This window comes from Diadema antillarum, unplaced genomic scaffold (genome assembly GCF_040938485.1).
Source record: "Diadema antillarum isolate AM-2024a unplaced genomic scaffold, OU_Dant_1.0 seq00000324_RagTag, whole genome shotgun sequence".
Classification (NCBI taxonomy): Eukaryota; Metazoa; Echinodermata; class Echinoidea; order Diadematoida; family Diadematidae; genus Diadema; species Diadema antillarum.
This window is the reverse complement of record NW_027271343.1, coordinates 581,017-600,034: the sequence shown is the minus strand read 5'-3', so window position 1 is coordinate 600,034 and position 19,018 is coordinate 581,017. Positions and strand designations below refer to the sequence as shown.

Here is a 19,018-nt window from a genome sequence, read left to right as displayed (position 1 = left end):
GAAGGAAACTAATCACTATTCCTAGTATCGATGAAGCGTGAAGCGTGCTAATTGAAAATATTCCATTATTACAGTTCATCAAAACTGGACTGAAATATGGATTGCGGTGGAGAAAGCGGTGCTCTAACACACACAGAGACACAATACTGCACTACTTCCTCCTTGCTGTTGCCTTACACATCTTGAATAGTATGGATCTTGCACTTCAAAATCAAATCATAATCACATCCATCAAATGACATGCTTTGTATCCAAAGAGCTTCTTTTTCTGTCTAAATCATGGGAATTAGAAATTAAAAGAGTCTCACTTGTAATATATAACAACTTAAGAAAAGTGCATACAAAAATTTGAAGCATGACTCACATCTTAGACTATCTTTTAGAAATGACAGGGTCATATTGGTTATTGTGCTTACTCAAGCTTTCTGCAATTGTGTGCACTCTATTCTACAAGCAACATGCCCACTCAATAGAATTTTATAAATAACATTGGCTAGAAACATGCTCACTTGTCCACATTTACATAAAATCATTAATTTTCTCATGACTGTTTATAGAGCAGTAATATCTTCAATACAAATAACCCTGTTCACACTTGAAACATGTCTAGTAATAATCACAGGGACACCATTGCCATGGCCATAGTATAGTGCGGATATCAAGCTGGCTCTCAGCCGACAATATACAGAGTAGGCTATTGACTGCCTGGTTTGGCGATAAAAACACTAACTACTAACAGGGTCACTAAAGTTTGGTAAAAAGATAAGGACAGAAAATGTTTAATACTTAGAGAGATATTTTTTTGATAGACTGAATCTGTGTTTGTGTTTTGAACAATCTATGGGAAAATAAATGATTTGAGTGAAACAAGAAATGGTGTTAGTTTGTGGAGAAAACAAATCAGTAGGGTCAGTAATTGTTGTTACTGCAGGGAGCCTTTGGAAAGCATTTTTACAAACTGAGCAGGCCAACCCTGCAGTATGAAATAAATAAAACCAATAAATAAATAGATAAACAAATAAATAATGACAGCCACTCTTTCACTTCCTTTTGCAGACAGTATCTTCTTCTTCTTCTTTTTGTCTGGCACAATGTGCCTAGTTGATACTGTCTGTTGATTATTGCTAGTCGCCTCAAGTGAACCACGAGGGGTCGGCATTGTTGCCTATTTTCCTTGTGTGGGAAGGATAGGTGGACCATTCCAAGGGGTAATATCTAACTCCTTGTGATGAATGAAGTGGGTTCTTTTACATGTGTGAGTCTTGAGATAGACCCCGTTTACAGTGCGGGGCTGGGCCGAGCCGCGGCCGAGCCCAGCCTCAATTGCGGGGCCGAGCCCCGCAATTTTGTCCGTTTACACTGCCGGGCTCGGCCCGGGCTTTTAATTCAAACCTTTCAATATTTTGTCGTAGTGGCGCTCTGCTTGTAAACAAACGCAATTTGGTATTGTCTGGTTTTCAGACCCTTTGCCAACTGAATTCCGCGGCGAGGAAGTCGCCATTCGGGCAAATGCCTTTGCCGAAGGAAAAAATCCTTTGCAGGACAAAACAACCTTAAACTATACTAGTTTTCAATGTTGAGAAGGTTAATATTCTGAATAGCGAAATACTGTAAAACATGATATATTCGCGGCATGAAATTTTCGCGAATTGGAGTCGACAGCCTTTTTCGTGGCATGAAATTTTCGCGAATTGCCACTGGCGTTCAAAGCATGTAGTGTAGGCAAGAACTTTCGCGTGCATTTTAATTTCGCGAATTTTGGCGCTCGCGAAATTCGTGAAATTAAAATGCACGCGAAAATTCCTCGTTTTACAATAGTACAGGCAGAGGGTTTGGAGCGACTTTTTGTCTTACATGGAATGTGAGGTTGAAATACAGGAATGCACACAGGTAGGTGATTCAGAAGGGACATGAATAAATCCACCCCCAGGCTGAGTAAAAAGCTAACAAATACTTTGACAAATTGACCCAGACATTGACCATTCTGAGGGAAATGGGCCAAAAAGACTGCTAACAGATTCTATTCACCCTGGAAAGTTGTCCTAACATATTTTGCTGATGTATTCTTAACACACAAAAACGACAACATCAAAATTTAAAAAAAAAATGAAAGGAATGATATAATGTGTTTTACCTTCAAAATGGAAGGATTCATTCCAGATGGGACTGAGGTTTTTCCTCTTCACCTTGGTTTCCATTTTGACTTTCTTGTCTGGCAGGAGCATGATTTTCACAAATGGGTCACTGGTGCCACTGCGGGGGAGAGGGATAATACAAACAAAACGGTGATTGCTTGAATAGCTTTCTAATACACCCCAGTTCTGACATTATGTTTTACATAAATGACAGCTTTACTATCATTAGTTAACCTGTTGAAGACTAGTCCTGAGTATACTTGGGCAGGTGTCTACTGGAAATGTTTGTTGTAGCAAAATCAGTCCATCCTAAACAGGTTAACAATGTGAATTTAGCTCTTGAATCTATATTTCTACTTAAAAAGATTATTTTTTGATATTGTCACTATAAAACATAATGAATATGCTTTCTGCGCTGAACTGATGCACAATGGGGATTATCAAGCCACTTTCTGTATCTCTTCACATCATAGATATATCACACACTCTTCACACTTAGGTATGTCATCACACAACTATCAAGCAATCACTGCAGTTCTTTTCAAATTAAACAACTGAAATTAGGCCAGCTGCACAAATTTTTCCCCCATTGGAGATCTGATGGTGCAATCTATCTGAAAAACTGAGGAGTTCTGTACCCCTACTTTAAATAGGTTGGATGGTAGGTAGTGGTGATGGCCAGTGTCCAGCAAGAAGCTGGTGACATGGCAAGCACTCAGTGACAAACCTGAAATCTTTGGCTGGAAGTTGTTTTGCTTTCACAATCCTGAGTATCAGTGTCTGGTCAGGGAAGTCATACATGAGGGAGAACTGAATCAGTCCCAGGTTCTCACCGGACGGCACGTTATCCTCATCAACACTCTGGGCCTGCCAGAATAAACAAAATCCCCTCAACAGTCTTGTATCCACAAAACACTTTCTGGTGCAGTAACAGAAATCATGAATTTTAGTATTTCTACATCAGTACTGAAGGACTACGCCTATGCTTGAACTGTCATCTAACAACAGCAATATGGCTTGTATGAAATACATAAATATAGATTTTGATTCATCCAAGTAATAAAATAACACATATTTGTAAATGCTCGTAACAAATACTTATATGTTATCCTTGTGCTAGTAACTTAAAAGAATGACCTACTACTGCAAACACATTGACACTATGAAACAATACACAGATATATAAACATAATATGTGACTGCGCATCACAAAACCAACAAAATGTCGCACCCCTTGATTTTACATGAGGCCTCAAAAAAGATGGAATGGGTTAACCGGGTCAATCTTGAGTTTTTCATATTTTCTGAAAGAGATATCCTTCTTCTACATTACTCTTTAGTCTGGGATCTAAACATGAATGGGAAAGTGTGTTTTCAGCAGTTTTTCTACAACCCTTTTTTGGGGGAGAGTAGAATGATCAGGTAAGTCTTAGGGGCCCCTTTTCAATTCTTGAAATCCTTTGCTCACTCTTCACTTTTAAGTCTAATAACTTTTGAAAGGATATTGCTACTGCTTTGAAAGTTAGTATTAATCATGGATAAAATGTGTTAATAGAACATGCTCAATTTCAGCTTAATCCGATAATCCCTTCATTGTTGTTGCTCAAGTGGTTTACATCCTGTGTTTTGTCCCTTTCATCGCACAGTTTGGTAAAAATTTAGCACTTGAATAGACCCTGTACTTCAGAGCCTCTTTTCTCAGTTCACACTTTTCCAGAGTGTGTGCTTCCTTTCCAGTATCTAGGTTAGGAGAGTCCATTTGAATTGAGTTACACATCACTTTTTTTTTTTTGGTTTTGTGATGCAGGGTCACATATCACCACAAAACCAACAAAAGGTCGCCTGACATGAATTTTTAGTTAAGGGCAGATTCTGAAAGAGTAGACTATAAGCTTTAAAATAATGTATAACTCAATTCAAATGGACTCCCCTAACCTACATAAATACTGGAAAGAAAGCACACACTCTGGAAAGGTGTGAACTGAGAAAAGAGGCTCTGGAGTACACGGTCTATTCAAGCGCTTAATCTTTACCAAGCTGTGCAAGCTGTGCCATGAAAGGTACAAAACACAGGGTGTAAACCACCGGAGCAACAACAATGAAGGAATTATCAGATTAAGCTGAAATTGAGCATGTTCTATGAACACATTCTGCCCATGATTAATGCTAACTTTCAAAGCAGCAGCATCATCCTTTCAAAAGTTATTAGACTTGAAAATGAAGAGTGTGCAAAGGATTTCAACACATGAAAAGTGGCCTGTAAGACATACCTGATCATTCTACTCTTCCCCCCAAAAGGGTTGTAGAAAAACTGTTAAAAACACACTTTCCCATTCATGTTAAGATCCCAAACTTAAGAATAATGTAGAAGAAGGGTAGCTCTTTCAGAAAATATGAAAAACTTAATATTGACTTGGTTGAACATTTCACCTTTTATGAGTCCTCACATAAAATCAAGGGGTGCGACTTTTTGTTCGTTTTGTGGTGCACGGTCACATTATGGTGTGAGATGACCAGTAGATTTCCTATGGTTGAACTTGAATACATTTTCCCAAGAAAGGACAACATTATTATATTACAATTTCTGCAAAAGACCTTCAAGCCATTACTGTCTCCATTTTCTTTTGCCAGGTGTTTTGACTATTGCAATCAATAGGTCATTGCATATACAGAAGTAGTTCATCCACAGAGCAGCACATTCAAACTGTGTCTTGATATGTCTCCTCATAAAATTTGATTCATTATATTATAGTAGTCTCATCATAATCGTATAATGCTGGGCAAAGCATTTCTTACCTAATTAAGCAGAGTATCCAATTCCCGGACAGCATGTTTCTTCACATTACAGCTACTACACACTAACATGCACCCACCTGTTAAACTATCATACAGCATGCTATGTCACTACAGCCACAGCTCCTCCAAAGTCACACAATGTTCTTTACAGAAATGTCAGTTTTTCCCATTATGGTTTAAATGAGAACAACATAGCAACCCAACAAACTTATCATGATTGAATACCATACCCTATTGATGACCAACTGCAAAGGATGATAATAACAATAATAAAGGACATTTATATTGCACAGCTACTATAATAACATACTCTACTGCATTAGTAATAATCACGACATACATAATTCAAACATAAAATCCATTGTTCAAAAGATGAGTTTTTATCCGGTAATCCATGCAATTTATTTTTATAAGGTCATGTTAACATGGCATTGTCAATAACGAAAAATGCAATCATTACTGCATGTCACTCATGTGGTGGTGCAGTTGTGTTGATACCAATGAAGAAGAAAAATATGAACTGATAAATTGATTGTCATTTCTTCCAGTCTGAAGAAGGTTGAAGCATCATTGGAGCTAGCTTATTCTTTTCCTTGATTAATGTGTCTCTGTGTGTAGTTCGGGAAGAATGTGTGGTGCTGGTGGATGGGTTTGTATACATGGCATGCATAAATGTGTCTACTTCTAGTAAGACTATGAATTGATTGTACATTGCACATTGCAACATAAACCTCAGCACTATCTTCTCTATACACCTCATTTTCTTCAGGATTTATAATATTTGCCCCCATTTTAAAGATCTCTGATGAATTATGAGAATAAATGAGGTTTGTCTGGAAATTTTCTACCCATATTAAACCGAAATGCCTAGTACCCGATTATACAGTAAATATAGCACACATTGGAAATGTGTGCTATATTTACTGTATAATCGTTTTCTTCACAATTTATAATATTGTGGAGAACCTGATTATACAGTAAATATAGCACACATTGGAAATGTGTGTGTGTGTTTTCTTTTTAATTTGTATGTTAAGTGGAGAACCTGATTAAGTGGTACCTGATTATGCCAAGACTACTGTATGGTACTGTCAACAACCATGAGTGAATTCAAGCTTTAATAGTTTTTATAAGTAAGCACATTTGTGATGATATTTAGGAATGAAAGAAGTAAATTGCTTACCACTCCCAGAGCTTCTGCCTGGCCATTGGAAGCTGGAGTGGCCAGCTTGCTGGGGTCTGGTTGGACGTGTTCAAATCCTACTCTTGGCTTTGGACGCTCAAAACTGTGGCCAAAGAAATCAGAGATGAAAATAGATACAACATTAATGAATGTTGAACAACAATCAGTCTACTAATAAAAAGAGTGCAACTGGAATCAAATGAAAAGACAGTAAGTATAGCAACGCCTGAATGGCACGTCAGCCATTCATCGCAACCTACACCCAGGCTTTTATCAATTCAAAATAAGCTGGGTGGACCAGAGAACCTGTTCATGGTATTCCTTTTTTTTTCTTCAAAGGAACATTGGAACATCCAGCTCATCAGTGACTTAATAAGCTGCCCAAATCTTCAAATTTTTGTCAATTATTCAAATACTCCCCAATTGTTAAATGTCCATATAAAACTTTATCTATCATCAAAATATTAAATCACAAATGTCACAAAATCACATATTCACAGTAGAAGCAAATGTTCAAAAATGCTGCTATTTGTGGTATTACAAAGTAGCAAATGATTTGCCACTTTGTAAAACCTGTTACGCAAATAGTAACACAGCACCAGAAGTTTACTGTTCTGGTGAATCAAATTTCATTTTGAGTATAAACTTGAAATCTGGTGCTTTAGAAATTTACAAACTGACCAATGCTATGGAGGGGATGAGGACTGGGTAGACCTATTATCCTGTGTCATATTTGTAATCTTCATTCATTTTATGTACACAGCGAGTTATGATTTTCATCATAATCTGCTTTAATGAGGTGATATTATGTATTCTTAGAACTGTATGACTATTGAAATAAGTCTCAAATCAATAGGCGTTTTTACATCAGCCAAATAAAAATCCAAGCTCGAGATATTTTTCGCGATCCCAAATTAGCGCGCTATTTCATTTCCTATTCACATCAGCCTGAACATTATCAAATAGCGTGCTAGTTCGCATTAATTATCGTGCTATTTAGAAAATTTCCCGAGTTAGACTCGAGAAATTTTCTCAATCAATTTGTGTTCACATTATCAAATAGCGCGCTATTTCGTGATCGGGTAAATTTCCCAAGTCAGAAAATAGCGCGCTATTTCGAAACATCAGGCCGATGTGAAAACGCCTAATATTACCCAAGCACTGATCATTTCCATACGATCAGAAATGTATTGGCATGTAACATTAGTCATGCGTAGTTTTCTTATGTTTAACCCATTCCTCCCGCAATTCTATGGCAGCATAACACAAATAAACATGAATTTAGGCCATGAATGCAAGCACTCTTGTCTACATTTTGGGAGCATGGTATTCCATGTTCCAGTGAGGAACGGGTTAAAAGCAAGCACCTATAATAAACAATTCAAGCACACATGTAGGGATCTTTCAGACCATGTTGAACTATGAACATCATTGGCTAACTTCATGTATAAAGAAGAAGAAGAAAGTCATTAACTTAAAGGAATATATATGTATAATTCCACTGGCCAGAACAGCGAATGTACACAATGTATTTTGCGCATACCACTTGTAAGGGTTGCAATGTGCTATGTACATTTGTAGTGTGGCAGTTATGTTACATTCACCGGTTTATAATGCCTCGCCTGAAAGTAAGCAACATCATTATGTATAACGCACAAAATTAATGGCTGAATGAAATATTTGGTTTGTAATGTTGTACACAAGATATGTACAATGCACAAAATACATCATTTTACAAACCGAATGAATGAACTACTTTGCATCGATACTATAGTATTACTGGTTTAAAACCAAGTACATTTACAAAGTCATATTTAGGTTTAATTCTACTTTCATCACTATCAAGTAATTGATACACTGGATTGAAAAGAAAAAAAAAATCATGTACATTTACAGAAGTTGTGAATCTTGAAATGCAATTATCTTGTAATCATGTCTTCCCGCAAGATCTAACATTTGCCTGTTTGTAATGTCAGTAACGACTTGGCTGCAATTTAACCAGTTGAGGATGGACCGATTTTACTACAACATGCATTTCCCATAGACACCTGCCCGAGTGTACTTGGGACTCGTCCTCAACGGGTTAAGATTTAAGGTTCCCTTTCAATAAATTCCTGCAAAACAACAGAGTGGCAAAACAAACTGAGAGTGTGGCAGGAGGATAGCAATAGGATAATATAATATCACCTGAAAAATAATCTGAAGAATTGAATCATGAGATGTAAGTAAAATATCCATGACAAAATGCATTTTTTTTTTTACATAAAATAATATCATTGAAATTACAAGGAGATTAATCTATCAGTTCACATCCACATTCAAAACTTAAAAGCATTCACGCTAAGATTCACTCAGTATTCTGTTACTCTCATTTTACTGCTGATCTGTCAAATTAGACAGAAAAAAAAACTAGAAATGTCGCTATGGCGACTGGTATGCCTCCGCCATAATGCAAGGTTCTCCTAATAGTACAATGTCTTGACAATGTGTGAGGACAGTTTCACATAATTGGCAAGATATTAAAATGACAGGTTTGTCACAAATGTGTTGAATGTTCACTTTCCTTGAACTAGGTTTGCTATATTCCGTAAGAGTGCAGGTACGTGTATTTAGGGATTTGATGATTTTTACTTGAATTTTGACCCTTTGACAAGTTTATGCATTGAGTGATATTCAAGGTATGGAGAAAAAGTATAATTTTTAGTATTAAATAGTAAAATTTTGGCATTTTAGCCCCTTAGCCTTTGACCCTTGACCACTGACCCTATGACCCCAAAATTCCTCAGAGAATCATTGTCAGTTAGAACATGCATAAATATGTGCTAAGTTTCATGACGATACCTTGAATCACTTTCGAGATATGGAAGAAGTTAAATTCAGCTCTTCCACTTGAGCTTTGACCTTTTGACCTTTGGGCAAGAAACTTCCCAGAGAATCTGTGTTGGGTAATACATGTATATATATTAAGTTTCACGAAAATTCCTGCAGGCATTGCAGAAATGCGGGAAATAGTGAAATTTTGAGAAGTTGACCATGACCTTTGACCCATGACCTTTGACCCATGACCTTTAACCCATGACCCCCAAATTCCCTAGATGATCACTGCCAGTCAGTACATGCATATGTACCAAGTTCAATGAAGATACCTTGAACCATTTGCGAGATATGGAGAAAAAAAATGAAATTTTAACATTTCTACCTGACCTTTGACCTCATGACCCAAAACTCTCTCTTGGGAATCTTTATTTGGTAGTACATGTACACACTAAGTTTCAAGAAAATACCTTCAGGCATTGCATAGATTTGGGGGAAATTGTGAAATTTTGAACAATTGACCTTGAACATGTGGATCCAGAAGTTGATAGACACAACTTCGCCCACTCATACATATAGCGGTACATACCAAGTTTCATTAGGATACCTCACAAGGTTTTTTAGTTACTCTGTCCACAAAATTGATTACAGATGGACAGATGGACGGACGGCCAGCGGACGGACGGACAACCTGAAAACATAATGCCTCTGGCGACACATCATGGCAGAGGCATAAAAACCCCTTCAAAGAAACTCTGTGTCTCAGACACTGTGGCCCAAATTCATGAAGGTAGTTTACATTTAGACCATGGTCTAGAATAAGTGTGAAATAGGCGTATCTCTGACGTGCATGTACAACGCGCGTTCACTACTGGACGTCTGTTGGCATACGCAATCTGTCAATATAATATTTAAGCAGAAGAAATTTGCATAAACCATGGTTTAGATTTATACCACCTTCATGATTTCAGGCCTATTATGTTGGTAAACAACTCAAAGGTGATGTTACAGGCTGTGCCTGGGGAACAGCCATACAATCCATTTTGGATCAAATGTGACTGAATACACTGCAAGCACCATCTCACAAACAATGCACAATATCACAAGACAAAGATTAAACACTTCTTCTCATGAGGTCATCAAATGTTCCCTTTACCCCTCTACCACATCCTAACAATACATACAAATATAACACAACTTATAAACAAAAAGATTAAAAAATGGACATTCACTATGTAATCAGGGAGTCGATCATTGCAACACTCTCCTAAAACATCACAAAGTGACAGCCTGCAGGCATGCATCAATTTAGCAGTTTAGAGGGCTCACTGACAGTATCAATATTGCAATACATGCTTTCCTACACCTTGCACATAAAATACAGAAAAAATGAGAGCAAATATGCCATTCATACCATGCACATTCTTAATGGAAATAAGATATCAAAGGAACATGAGTTTGCTGCATGAAAATCTGTCCATGGCATTGGTAACTGTTTTGGCACTATCTAGCTATCCTACCACCACTGTATTGACTCTCTACAGCAAAGTGTTTGTACCCATCCACTGCAATCAAACCTGTGACAATCAGACACCTAATCATGCCACCTTGTTACCATGGTAATGGGACATTCTCTAGCCACTGTCAGGGAACAGTGGTTACCATGACCAGCACAATTTGATATTACCATCAAGCTGATATTAGCAGCAAGAGATACAGTTTCAAGGGTGAGACAGCAATGAAAGTAATATTTGATTGGACCCTGGATGTTGGCAGTATCATCTGGTTAAAAATGTGAGTTCTTCTTTTTTTCAAATGCTATGACATCACTCAATGTGAGGTAGCAAATGTTTATCCTTGTTGTATGTGATTATCAGAGCAATATTTCCTCCATTTGAAAATTATTTCTAATCAATGATTATCAACATTACATACATATGGAATATTCCCTGTCCCCTGAAGACATAAGATTTTTTATTAATAATTCTGTTTGTGACGATTAAAATTTAATCTTTACTATTAAAATGTTTGTTATTGTACACATCATCAAGTAAAAAGAATGACTGCAAGCTGTCAAGAGTAACCCTGAAACACTTGAAACCTAAAGCAATGACATAATGGCCGATTTTCCAACATTCACAAGGGGTAAAATATCCCTACTGCAAGGTTTTGATTCACTGGGTAAATTTGAAGGAGAGAAGTCTCAGAATCTTCCCTGGGATCATGTTTTCCACTCTCATCCATAAATTGCAATGTTATCCAGTATTGAATCCCATTATGTCTGATACCTATCTCTGTCTAGTGTGGAAAGGGCCCACAAATTGAGCATAATTGATGAATGAACCACTAGAGGGAAGGATAAAATTCAGTCCCAGGCAGTCACAGTCCACTTGTGGTGGAATCCCACTCCATCCCTAGATAATCCTTTGGTCATTTAAGATGAGATCCCAGACAGGCGGACTGCACAAATCAAGACTTTTTTCCCTTCACAACATCTCTCTTTCAGTCATCGCTGGGAGACAGATTACATTTGGACCAATTAACATTTCACAAGTCCTTCCAGAATAGTCTGCATTTCCCCTATTAAGGATTCATTCACAGTGCACAAAGCCTAACAGACCGGGAGGCAGCACAAGGCATGGTGGTGTGTATCTCGAAACACAACACTTTCAAAGATGCTAAGTGTTACCTATACCTCTTTAGCCCTCATGACACAGGTTTGTAACAATCCCACAAGGATCTCTAGTGTAGAGTAGGAGTGACTGACACATTGCATGTTTTATCAACCAAAAAAAAAAACAAAAAAAAAAAAACAAACAACACAGAACAGAAAAAGAGATGATCTAGCAACAACTTCTTTTTTGTTCGTATTTCAATGGTATGCAAATAGAATGTACTTAACTTTTAAAATAAAGACTCTGTTCTAACCATCAACAAACAAGTCCTCTGTGACAGCGGTGTAAGTCAGATATATGCTTCTTTAAAGGCATAATCTACCATTTGCAGATGAAACAAAAACCCAGCATTAGTGCTTTAAAATAGTTCTAAAATGTGAGTCAGGGATAGAAACAACCACTGTTAAAATTTGAATCCACATAATCAATGTGTTGTTAAATACACAAAGTGTGAACAATAGTTATGATAAGAATGTTTCAAGACTAAACCGTCTACAGTTACGTTTTAATGAGAAGAACACTGCTATCTCCTTATACACTTATTTTAGGCTTTAATGCAAAAATTTTATATGGTAGGATGTTTTGTGACACAACAGACCTACACATATGCATTATTAAATGTGATATCTTGAACATTTTTTAAATCACTGCTCCCAAAGGTAAACAGGACATTAAATACCCTGGAAAGTCACGATGATCTTAAATGCCAAAACTAACTTCAGCTGCATAGACACTTTCAATGTCACTCAATACTGTAAAAGTGGAAACTTTCGCGGTGTTGAAATTTTCGCACATTCCGCACAACCAGAAACTAGCAAGAAAATAAAAGCATGCGACTATTTTTGCTTGCCATATGTTCCAGCAGTTGATGTCTCGATTCTGTGGAATTAAAAACACGAAAAACTCTTCTTACCCAGCTGAGCACGAAAAATTAGTTACATGAAAATATCCACTTTTACAAATGCTGAAAAGCTGTAAATTTCTCAAGACTCTCGGCACTTCCAAGGTGTGTGTTCACAAACTGTATAGTTACTGTATTCAATGTTTTCTATATCAAGCATAAGACATGATATCTTCTGTTCAGCTAAGTGCTTTAAGCCCCTCATGGTCGAGGGTTTTTTTTCCCCTCACATAACAAAACTAGAACTATCGCTAGGCGTTTTCACATCAGCCCGATGTTTCGAAATAGCGCGCTATTTTTTGACTTGAGAAATTACCCCGATAGCGAAATAGCGCGCTATTTGATAATGTGAACACAAATTAGCGCGCTAATTGTATCGCTCTGATCGAGAAAATTTCTCGAGTCCAACTCGGGAAATTTCTGAAATAGCGGGATAGTAGCGCGCTATTTGATAATGTGAAAACGACTCGAGAAATTAGCGCAATGCATCCCATCATGCCTAGCATGTGTGACTCGATCGATCGCGGCAAACTGCACACAAATCATGAGGAATTTTTGAGAGGGCATACACATTACTGATGCTGTTTGCACATACTTAGCTGTCGAATTAGCTCGAAAAAATTCGGGCTAATTCTCTTCGGGCTGATTTGAATAAGAAATGAAATTCTCAATCGCAAAAAATATCTCGAGCTTGGATTTTTATCGGGCTGATGTGAAAACACCTACTGAATGTGATTAATACCCCCACCCAAACCTGAAGGAGTTAACTCATTCCTAAATACTAAAAAAAAAGAAGATAATTGAACTAAAAAAATCTGGTTACCCTGGCAATGCATTGTTCAACAATGAAAAGAGATGGAGTTTGTGCACTTATATACTATAGGGATCACATCGTCGCTGATTCCACGAACCAGCACACGTGCACCGCTGGTGCGCGAAGTACATTTCGAGTAAATCGCATTTAAAGATTTCTGTTTTTTCAAACTATTAGTAAGATATGTTAATGGATTTGATATTCAATAAATTTCAATATGACGTATGAGAAGAATCTGCTCTTTCTTGCTATACATAAAAATACTCCCAGTGATGCAAAATATGCACACAGTAAGGCTATAAAGTTGTGTGTCATTTTGTGAAACCTCCAGACTAGGTACTAAAAAATCCACGAACTGGCACACAGCGCTTAGCTATGTGTCGCACATAGCGTGCAGGATTTTCCGCAAAATAAATCCACGAACCGGCACACAGCGCTTAGTGTTGCACATAGCATTCAGGATTCTCCGCAAAATAAATCCACGAACTGGCACACAGCGCTTAGTGTCGCACATGGCGTTCAGGATTCTCCGCAAAATAAATCCACGAACCGGCACACCTGCGCTTGTGCCGCACATAGCGTTTTTATTTATTTTATTTATTTATTTATTTTATCCTTTTTATTTTAATTTTTCATTTCGTTCAGGATTCTCCGCAAACTCAATTGGTAACAGCTCGTTATTCCGAAGGTTTGTTATTCCGAAGGTTCTTTAGTCCAAAGGTTCATTAATCCAAAAATGAAAAGAGGTTCGTTATTCCGGGGGTTCGTTAATCCGAAAATGAAACAAAACTCGCTATTTCGAAGGTTCTTTACGGACCCTATACCCTATCATTTCGGATGAAAACCTTCGGAATAGCGAACCCTATTTCATTTTCTGATTAACGAACCTTCGGAATAACGCCGCAAATGTTCGGATTATCAAACCCCTTTTCTTTTTCGGATTAACGAACCTCTAGGTATAGGGAATTTGTGTGTTTCAGATTAACGACCCTTTGGAATAACGAACCTTCGGAATAGTGAACTTTCCGAATAACGAACCGTCGGAATAGTGAACTTTCGGAATAACGAACAGCACCCAATAAATTCACGAAACGGCACATGGCTTTCAAACTTATTTCTGGTGAAGGTTATTTCACTAAGAAAAGTGTAAATTACAATTAGCTCTTCTAGTAATCCTAGCACTGTGCTCTTGGCATTGTAAATCTAATATCCATGGATAAAAGTATTGTTCTTATTTAGATCATGGAGCTTCGTGTTTAGATCTTCACTTCTTTTTTGTATTTTTCATTACGTATTTTCAATATTCATTTAAACAGAAAGGCAGCCTTTTATATTTTATGTTCTTCATGCACTTGCTTGTTTACGAAAATGAAGAAATTCCTGACTCATTTTAATAGGCATGCAGACGTACATTGATATCAAATTAGAATTCACACAATCCCTCGTACTCCCCTCCTCTCTCCATCACTCCTTCTCTTTCAATCATCATCATCATCATCATCACCCTTTACATTTGCTTCTTCGACAAATAATGACATTTTCAAGCACTCTCAAATCCTGTATTATATTCAATCATTCATTAAAGGAAGAAATACACATTCTTTTTTTTTTAACAAATGACATTTATTTCTTATTAGATTATAGTCAACATTTCATTCATGCAGAACAGCTAAAAAGAAATCAGACAAAGATAATGGTTTGATTATATACATTCATTACTACAATTATGTTGTATTGTTTCTAAGTATCATAAGTTGTACATTTCATTAAACGGATTTCCACATTTCATTTTCAGCCAAATTCAAAGTTCATTACTATGGTATTTCATAACGATAGATATATAAGCAAAACTGCTGTCAAATAAGAAGCTGTTAAGATTAGATTTCATATTACCTCGAGGACAGACAGTAGTTCATTCAATCATAATCTAAAGTAACAATATTTCCCGTCATGAAAGAAATCTTAACGTTATTAACATATACTGTATGTTCTAATGAACATGACAATTTCGAAGTACCCATATCACAATGAAATAATATATTGCATTGTACCTTTATACAATATTCCTTTACCTTTATGAAATAAAATATTACTTAGTATTTCTTCTATCCAACTCTGACCAAGAAATGAAGGATCATTTTTATCATCAAATTAAATACTAGTCATCTCTACTCTTTCGGAACCGATTATAAAATTTATTGTTCTCGCTGCTCTCAACTCTCTGTCAAAAAGAAATTTCATTTTCATTCCAAATATGCATAATATCAATCTCGTTTCTTACTCCAAAATCAGTTACTGGATATTCTCTATGCACGAATTAAAGATAAGTTTTTCTTCTTAAACTTGACTGTTGTTTAAGAATGATTTATTTTGACTTCAGAAATAACGTCCTCTTCAAAGTAAACATTCCTTCTAGTGCATAAAAAAATATTGTTACATAAACACTTTACATAGTTATCTACACATGTAATGCTAAAGATTTCATACAGATGAATTTCTAACTGATATTTTTACCATAGATTTACGTGGAAATTATCAGTTCTGATATTTCATCAAGTATCACACTTTTCACATTCAGATTCGTTTAAACGCAATCAAATTTTACATGTAATTATATTTCTGTGGTTCTTTACATTGCAAATATTTCTGTATATTATTTTCTGTACATATTTCTGTAAATGATATTGACACCATGAAACTAGGTGACTGTTTTTGCTTCTGGCACTGTACCTGTTTACAAGTAGACTGTTACCATAGAAGTAGCTATTTTGATCTAAATCATAAGAGTAGTTTACCTAGGCAATGATATGTGAACACTCAATATTATGCAGTTTTTCATCATTTGTATCATAAATTATCTATTGATTTATTTTATCATCAGTTGCTTCTATTATTGACCCCAGAAATCAATTGAATAGTTTATGTCTCAATTTAGGTAACCAGGTTAACCTATTAAAAAAAAAATGTCATTTTGCTGATACTTAAGTGACACTTAACATATCTTATCAAAACCTTTCCCCCTCTTTGTTTGCATCCTTGTTTCTATCCCTTACCTTCAATCGTGTTTCATTCAAAACCATAAATGCGAGTGAAGAAACCAAAACAGAGTACATTATTCTAATGTGATTTCACCACGATCTTTTAAAAGAAACACATACAAACCAAAAATGGAAATTGTTACGAGGAATCAATATTGCCTGTCAAATCACCATCACTATGACCTTGACATAATTGCCTACTCCTGAGAATGACCCATATTTTTTCATTTAATTTGTCATTTGATAGTATTCACAGAGACATTATATTGATTATACTATGATGGTTACAGAATTTCTCAAGAATCGATTCTTATCGTTCAGAGCTTCTATAAATGTACACCAGCAGATAAATTCAGACACAGTGACTATAGTATAAGTTCCAAGTAAAGACAGAGGAAAGTCAAAGCACTGTGATATCGGCATTTTCATTTAACATTACCATTGACTGGGTTATATGCCATAAATAACTGGAGCACAGAGAGGGGACATCAGATGTACTCTCCTCTTGACACTAGATTTGGACTTGTCCTAATGAACTAGGTCCAGTCTTTCATTGTCATAACAACATTAAAGAGAAAACAACTCAATTACATACTCATACCGTCGCCAAGCAGGTAGGCCTGATGGTAGACGTGAAAAAAAAATAGTCACGACAATCAATGTACCTCAGAACAAACCTGTAAAATTTGATCGTGGAGATTTTCTAAGCACCAATGACTGTGCATGCGCGAGTGGGACACTCCATACGGACATTAAAAAAAAGACTAATCAAGGCCAGAAATGCTTTCAGCAGGTTGAACAAAGCGTGGAACTCCCAGCAGTTAGGCATTAAGATCAGCAGAAAATTTACCAAACTGTCTTCTATCTACATGACTATATGGTTCAGAGCGCTGTATAGTATAACACAGAACGACATTGTGAAGTCCCTTATTTTTGTTTACACACAATGTGTATTAGCGGATCTTTATTATTTTCTATCCAAAAACCAACTATCCAAAGATGGAATTCAATGTTGCAGACCTAAGGCAAATGGATGGCATGAAAAATGCTCTCCTGCGGAAAACGTTTAAGATGGATAGACATGTGCTACGCAAGGAACCTAGCAACATCACACAAATTTAAATGATTATCCCTTGTTGGTCAGCATCTCAAAATAATACTAATCCATGAACACTTATACGTTTATGTGTCATTCTGGTTGACTCTTCTAATTTTTTTTTAGTGTAGCAGTTGACGATAAAACCACTGAATATCTGGGTGGGCCATGACTGCGGTAGGTCCAGAACATAGAGCCATCAAGTCCTCATACTTTTCTTGTGACAACTTTGGAGAGCCTTCTTCATACAGACTCTGCGGAGTTTGATCCCAGTCCTGATCATTAGAGTTGCGTCTTGTTCCTCCAATTCTGAGTGCATGGAAGACATCTTCATGGTGAGAATTCTTGAAGAAGATTGTACATTCCTCTTGCTTCAAGACTTTAAGGGCCTTGAGTCTTGTCCAGTCGATTTCTGTGCCATCATCCGCTGACCGAACTCTCAATACTCCCTTCTTCTGACTGAAGGTTTTCCAGTCTTTCACATCTGAAGACTTCACAGATACAACCCTGTACTTGGGTGGCTTTTCTTTGGCCATCCTACATATGCTCGCTAGCTGAGCAGGTAGAAATACCTCAGTCTGCTGCTTCAGTCTTCTCTCTATCGTACTGTGCATTGAGTCTCCCTCTGACTGGCCGTGGTTGGTTTCCAAAAAGTTAAGACCCATCTTTTCAACACATGAGGAGTTCTTGACAAGTGACAACATCATTGTCGGGATTATGGAATTTTTATTCTGCCCTGCACACCCATCTGCAAAAAACTCGACTTCCCTGACTCCTTCTGAGTCTTTCTCCATGAGAAACCTATGCAAGTTTGAGGCAACCTCACATGCACCTCTTCGTGTCTGTCCTTCATACTCCCTCCTTTGTACCAAGATTGAAAACGGTAAAGTTATAATTCGATAGTCTTCTCTTATAGAAGATTTCTGACCTCTGACTCTGGGGAAGATACATGACTTGTTGCAAGTCAAATACTGCAGCGCAAAAATCATCAGATCTCCCAGCCTTGATCTTGGCTTCTTCTTTGATTTTGCAAACTATTTCTTTCTCACTGATATGAGCACTGTATTCATCATGAAGAGCTTCCTTTTTAGTGAATGAGCCTCTCACGTAGGAATCGCAAAGACCACAGAGGTCTTTTTTAGGTCGATGGAATTTCAGATTCAAGAACTGTAGTACTGACTTATAAAACGTAATAGATGCACCTTCAGGGTGTTCTGACTTGTACATCCTGTACATGGTGGCTGGTGTCAAATCTGATGAAAGATATTGGCAAGTGGATGTAGACCGACAGTAATGTGATTCAACCCTTGGAAAACGATAGATGTGGTCAGTTACTTCCTGTCTTAGGGCTTCATCTCGATTTTTGTTGATCTGCTGTCTTCCGCCTCTCTTATCCTTTTCTATCACACCAGAAGGTCGAATCTTGTTGGTGACAGTGCGTATCTGATGTGCTGTGATTCCAACAGTGTTCATGAATATGGCCTTACACACCATTTGCTTTTGATGCAAAGCATGAGATGAAGGAAGATAGCAGGACAGATGTTTCTGCTTATCAGCCATAGATAT

At 37.0% G+C, this 19,018-nt stretch overlaps 1 protein-coding gene across 5 annotated transcripts in view; it reads right to left on the bottom strand.

Moving 5' to 3' along the window:
* The window catches only part of LOC139730641 (synaptotagmin-7-like), a 283,452-nt gene that overhangs the window by 13,666 nt on the left and 250,768 nt on the right, over window positions 1–19,018 (bottom strand). For all 5 annotated transcript variants that reach the window (XM_071641498.1, XM_071641499.1, XM_071641501.1 and 2 more), the window contains 3 exons: window positions 6,115–6,217; window positions 2,863–3,002; window positions 2,135–2,253 (listed from right to left, as the gene is read on the bottom strand). In XM_071641498.1, coding sequence (XP_071497599.1) covers window positions 2,135–2,253; window positions 2,863–3,002; window positions 6,115–6,217 — 362 coding nt within the window. The remainder of the gene's footprint in view (window positions 1–2,134; window positions 2,254–2,862; window positions 3,003–6,114; window positions 6,218–19,018) is intronic.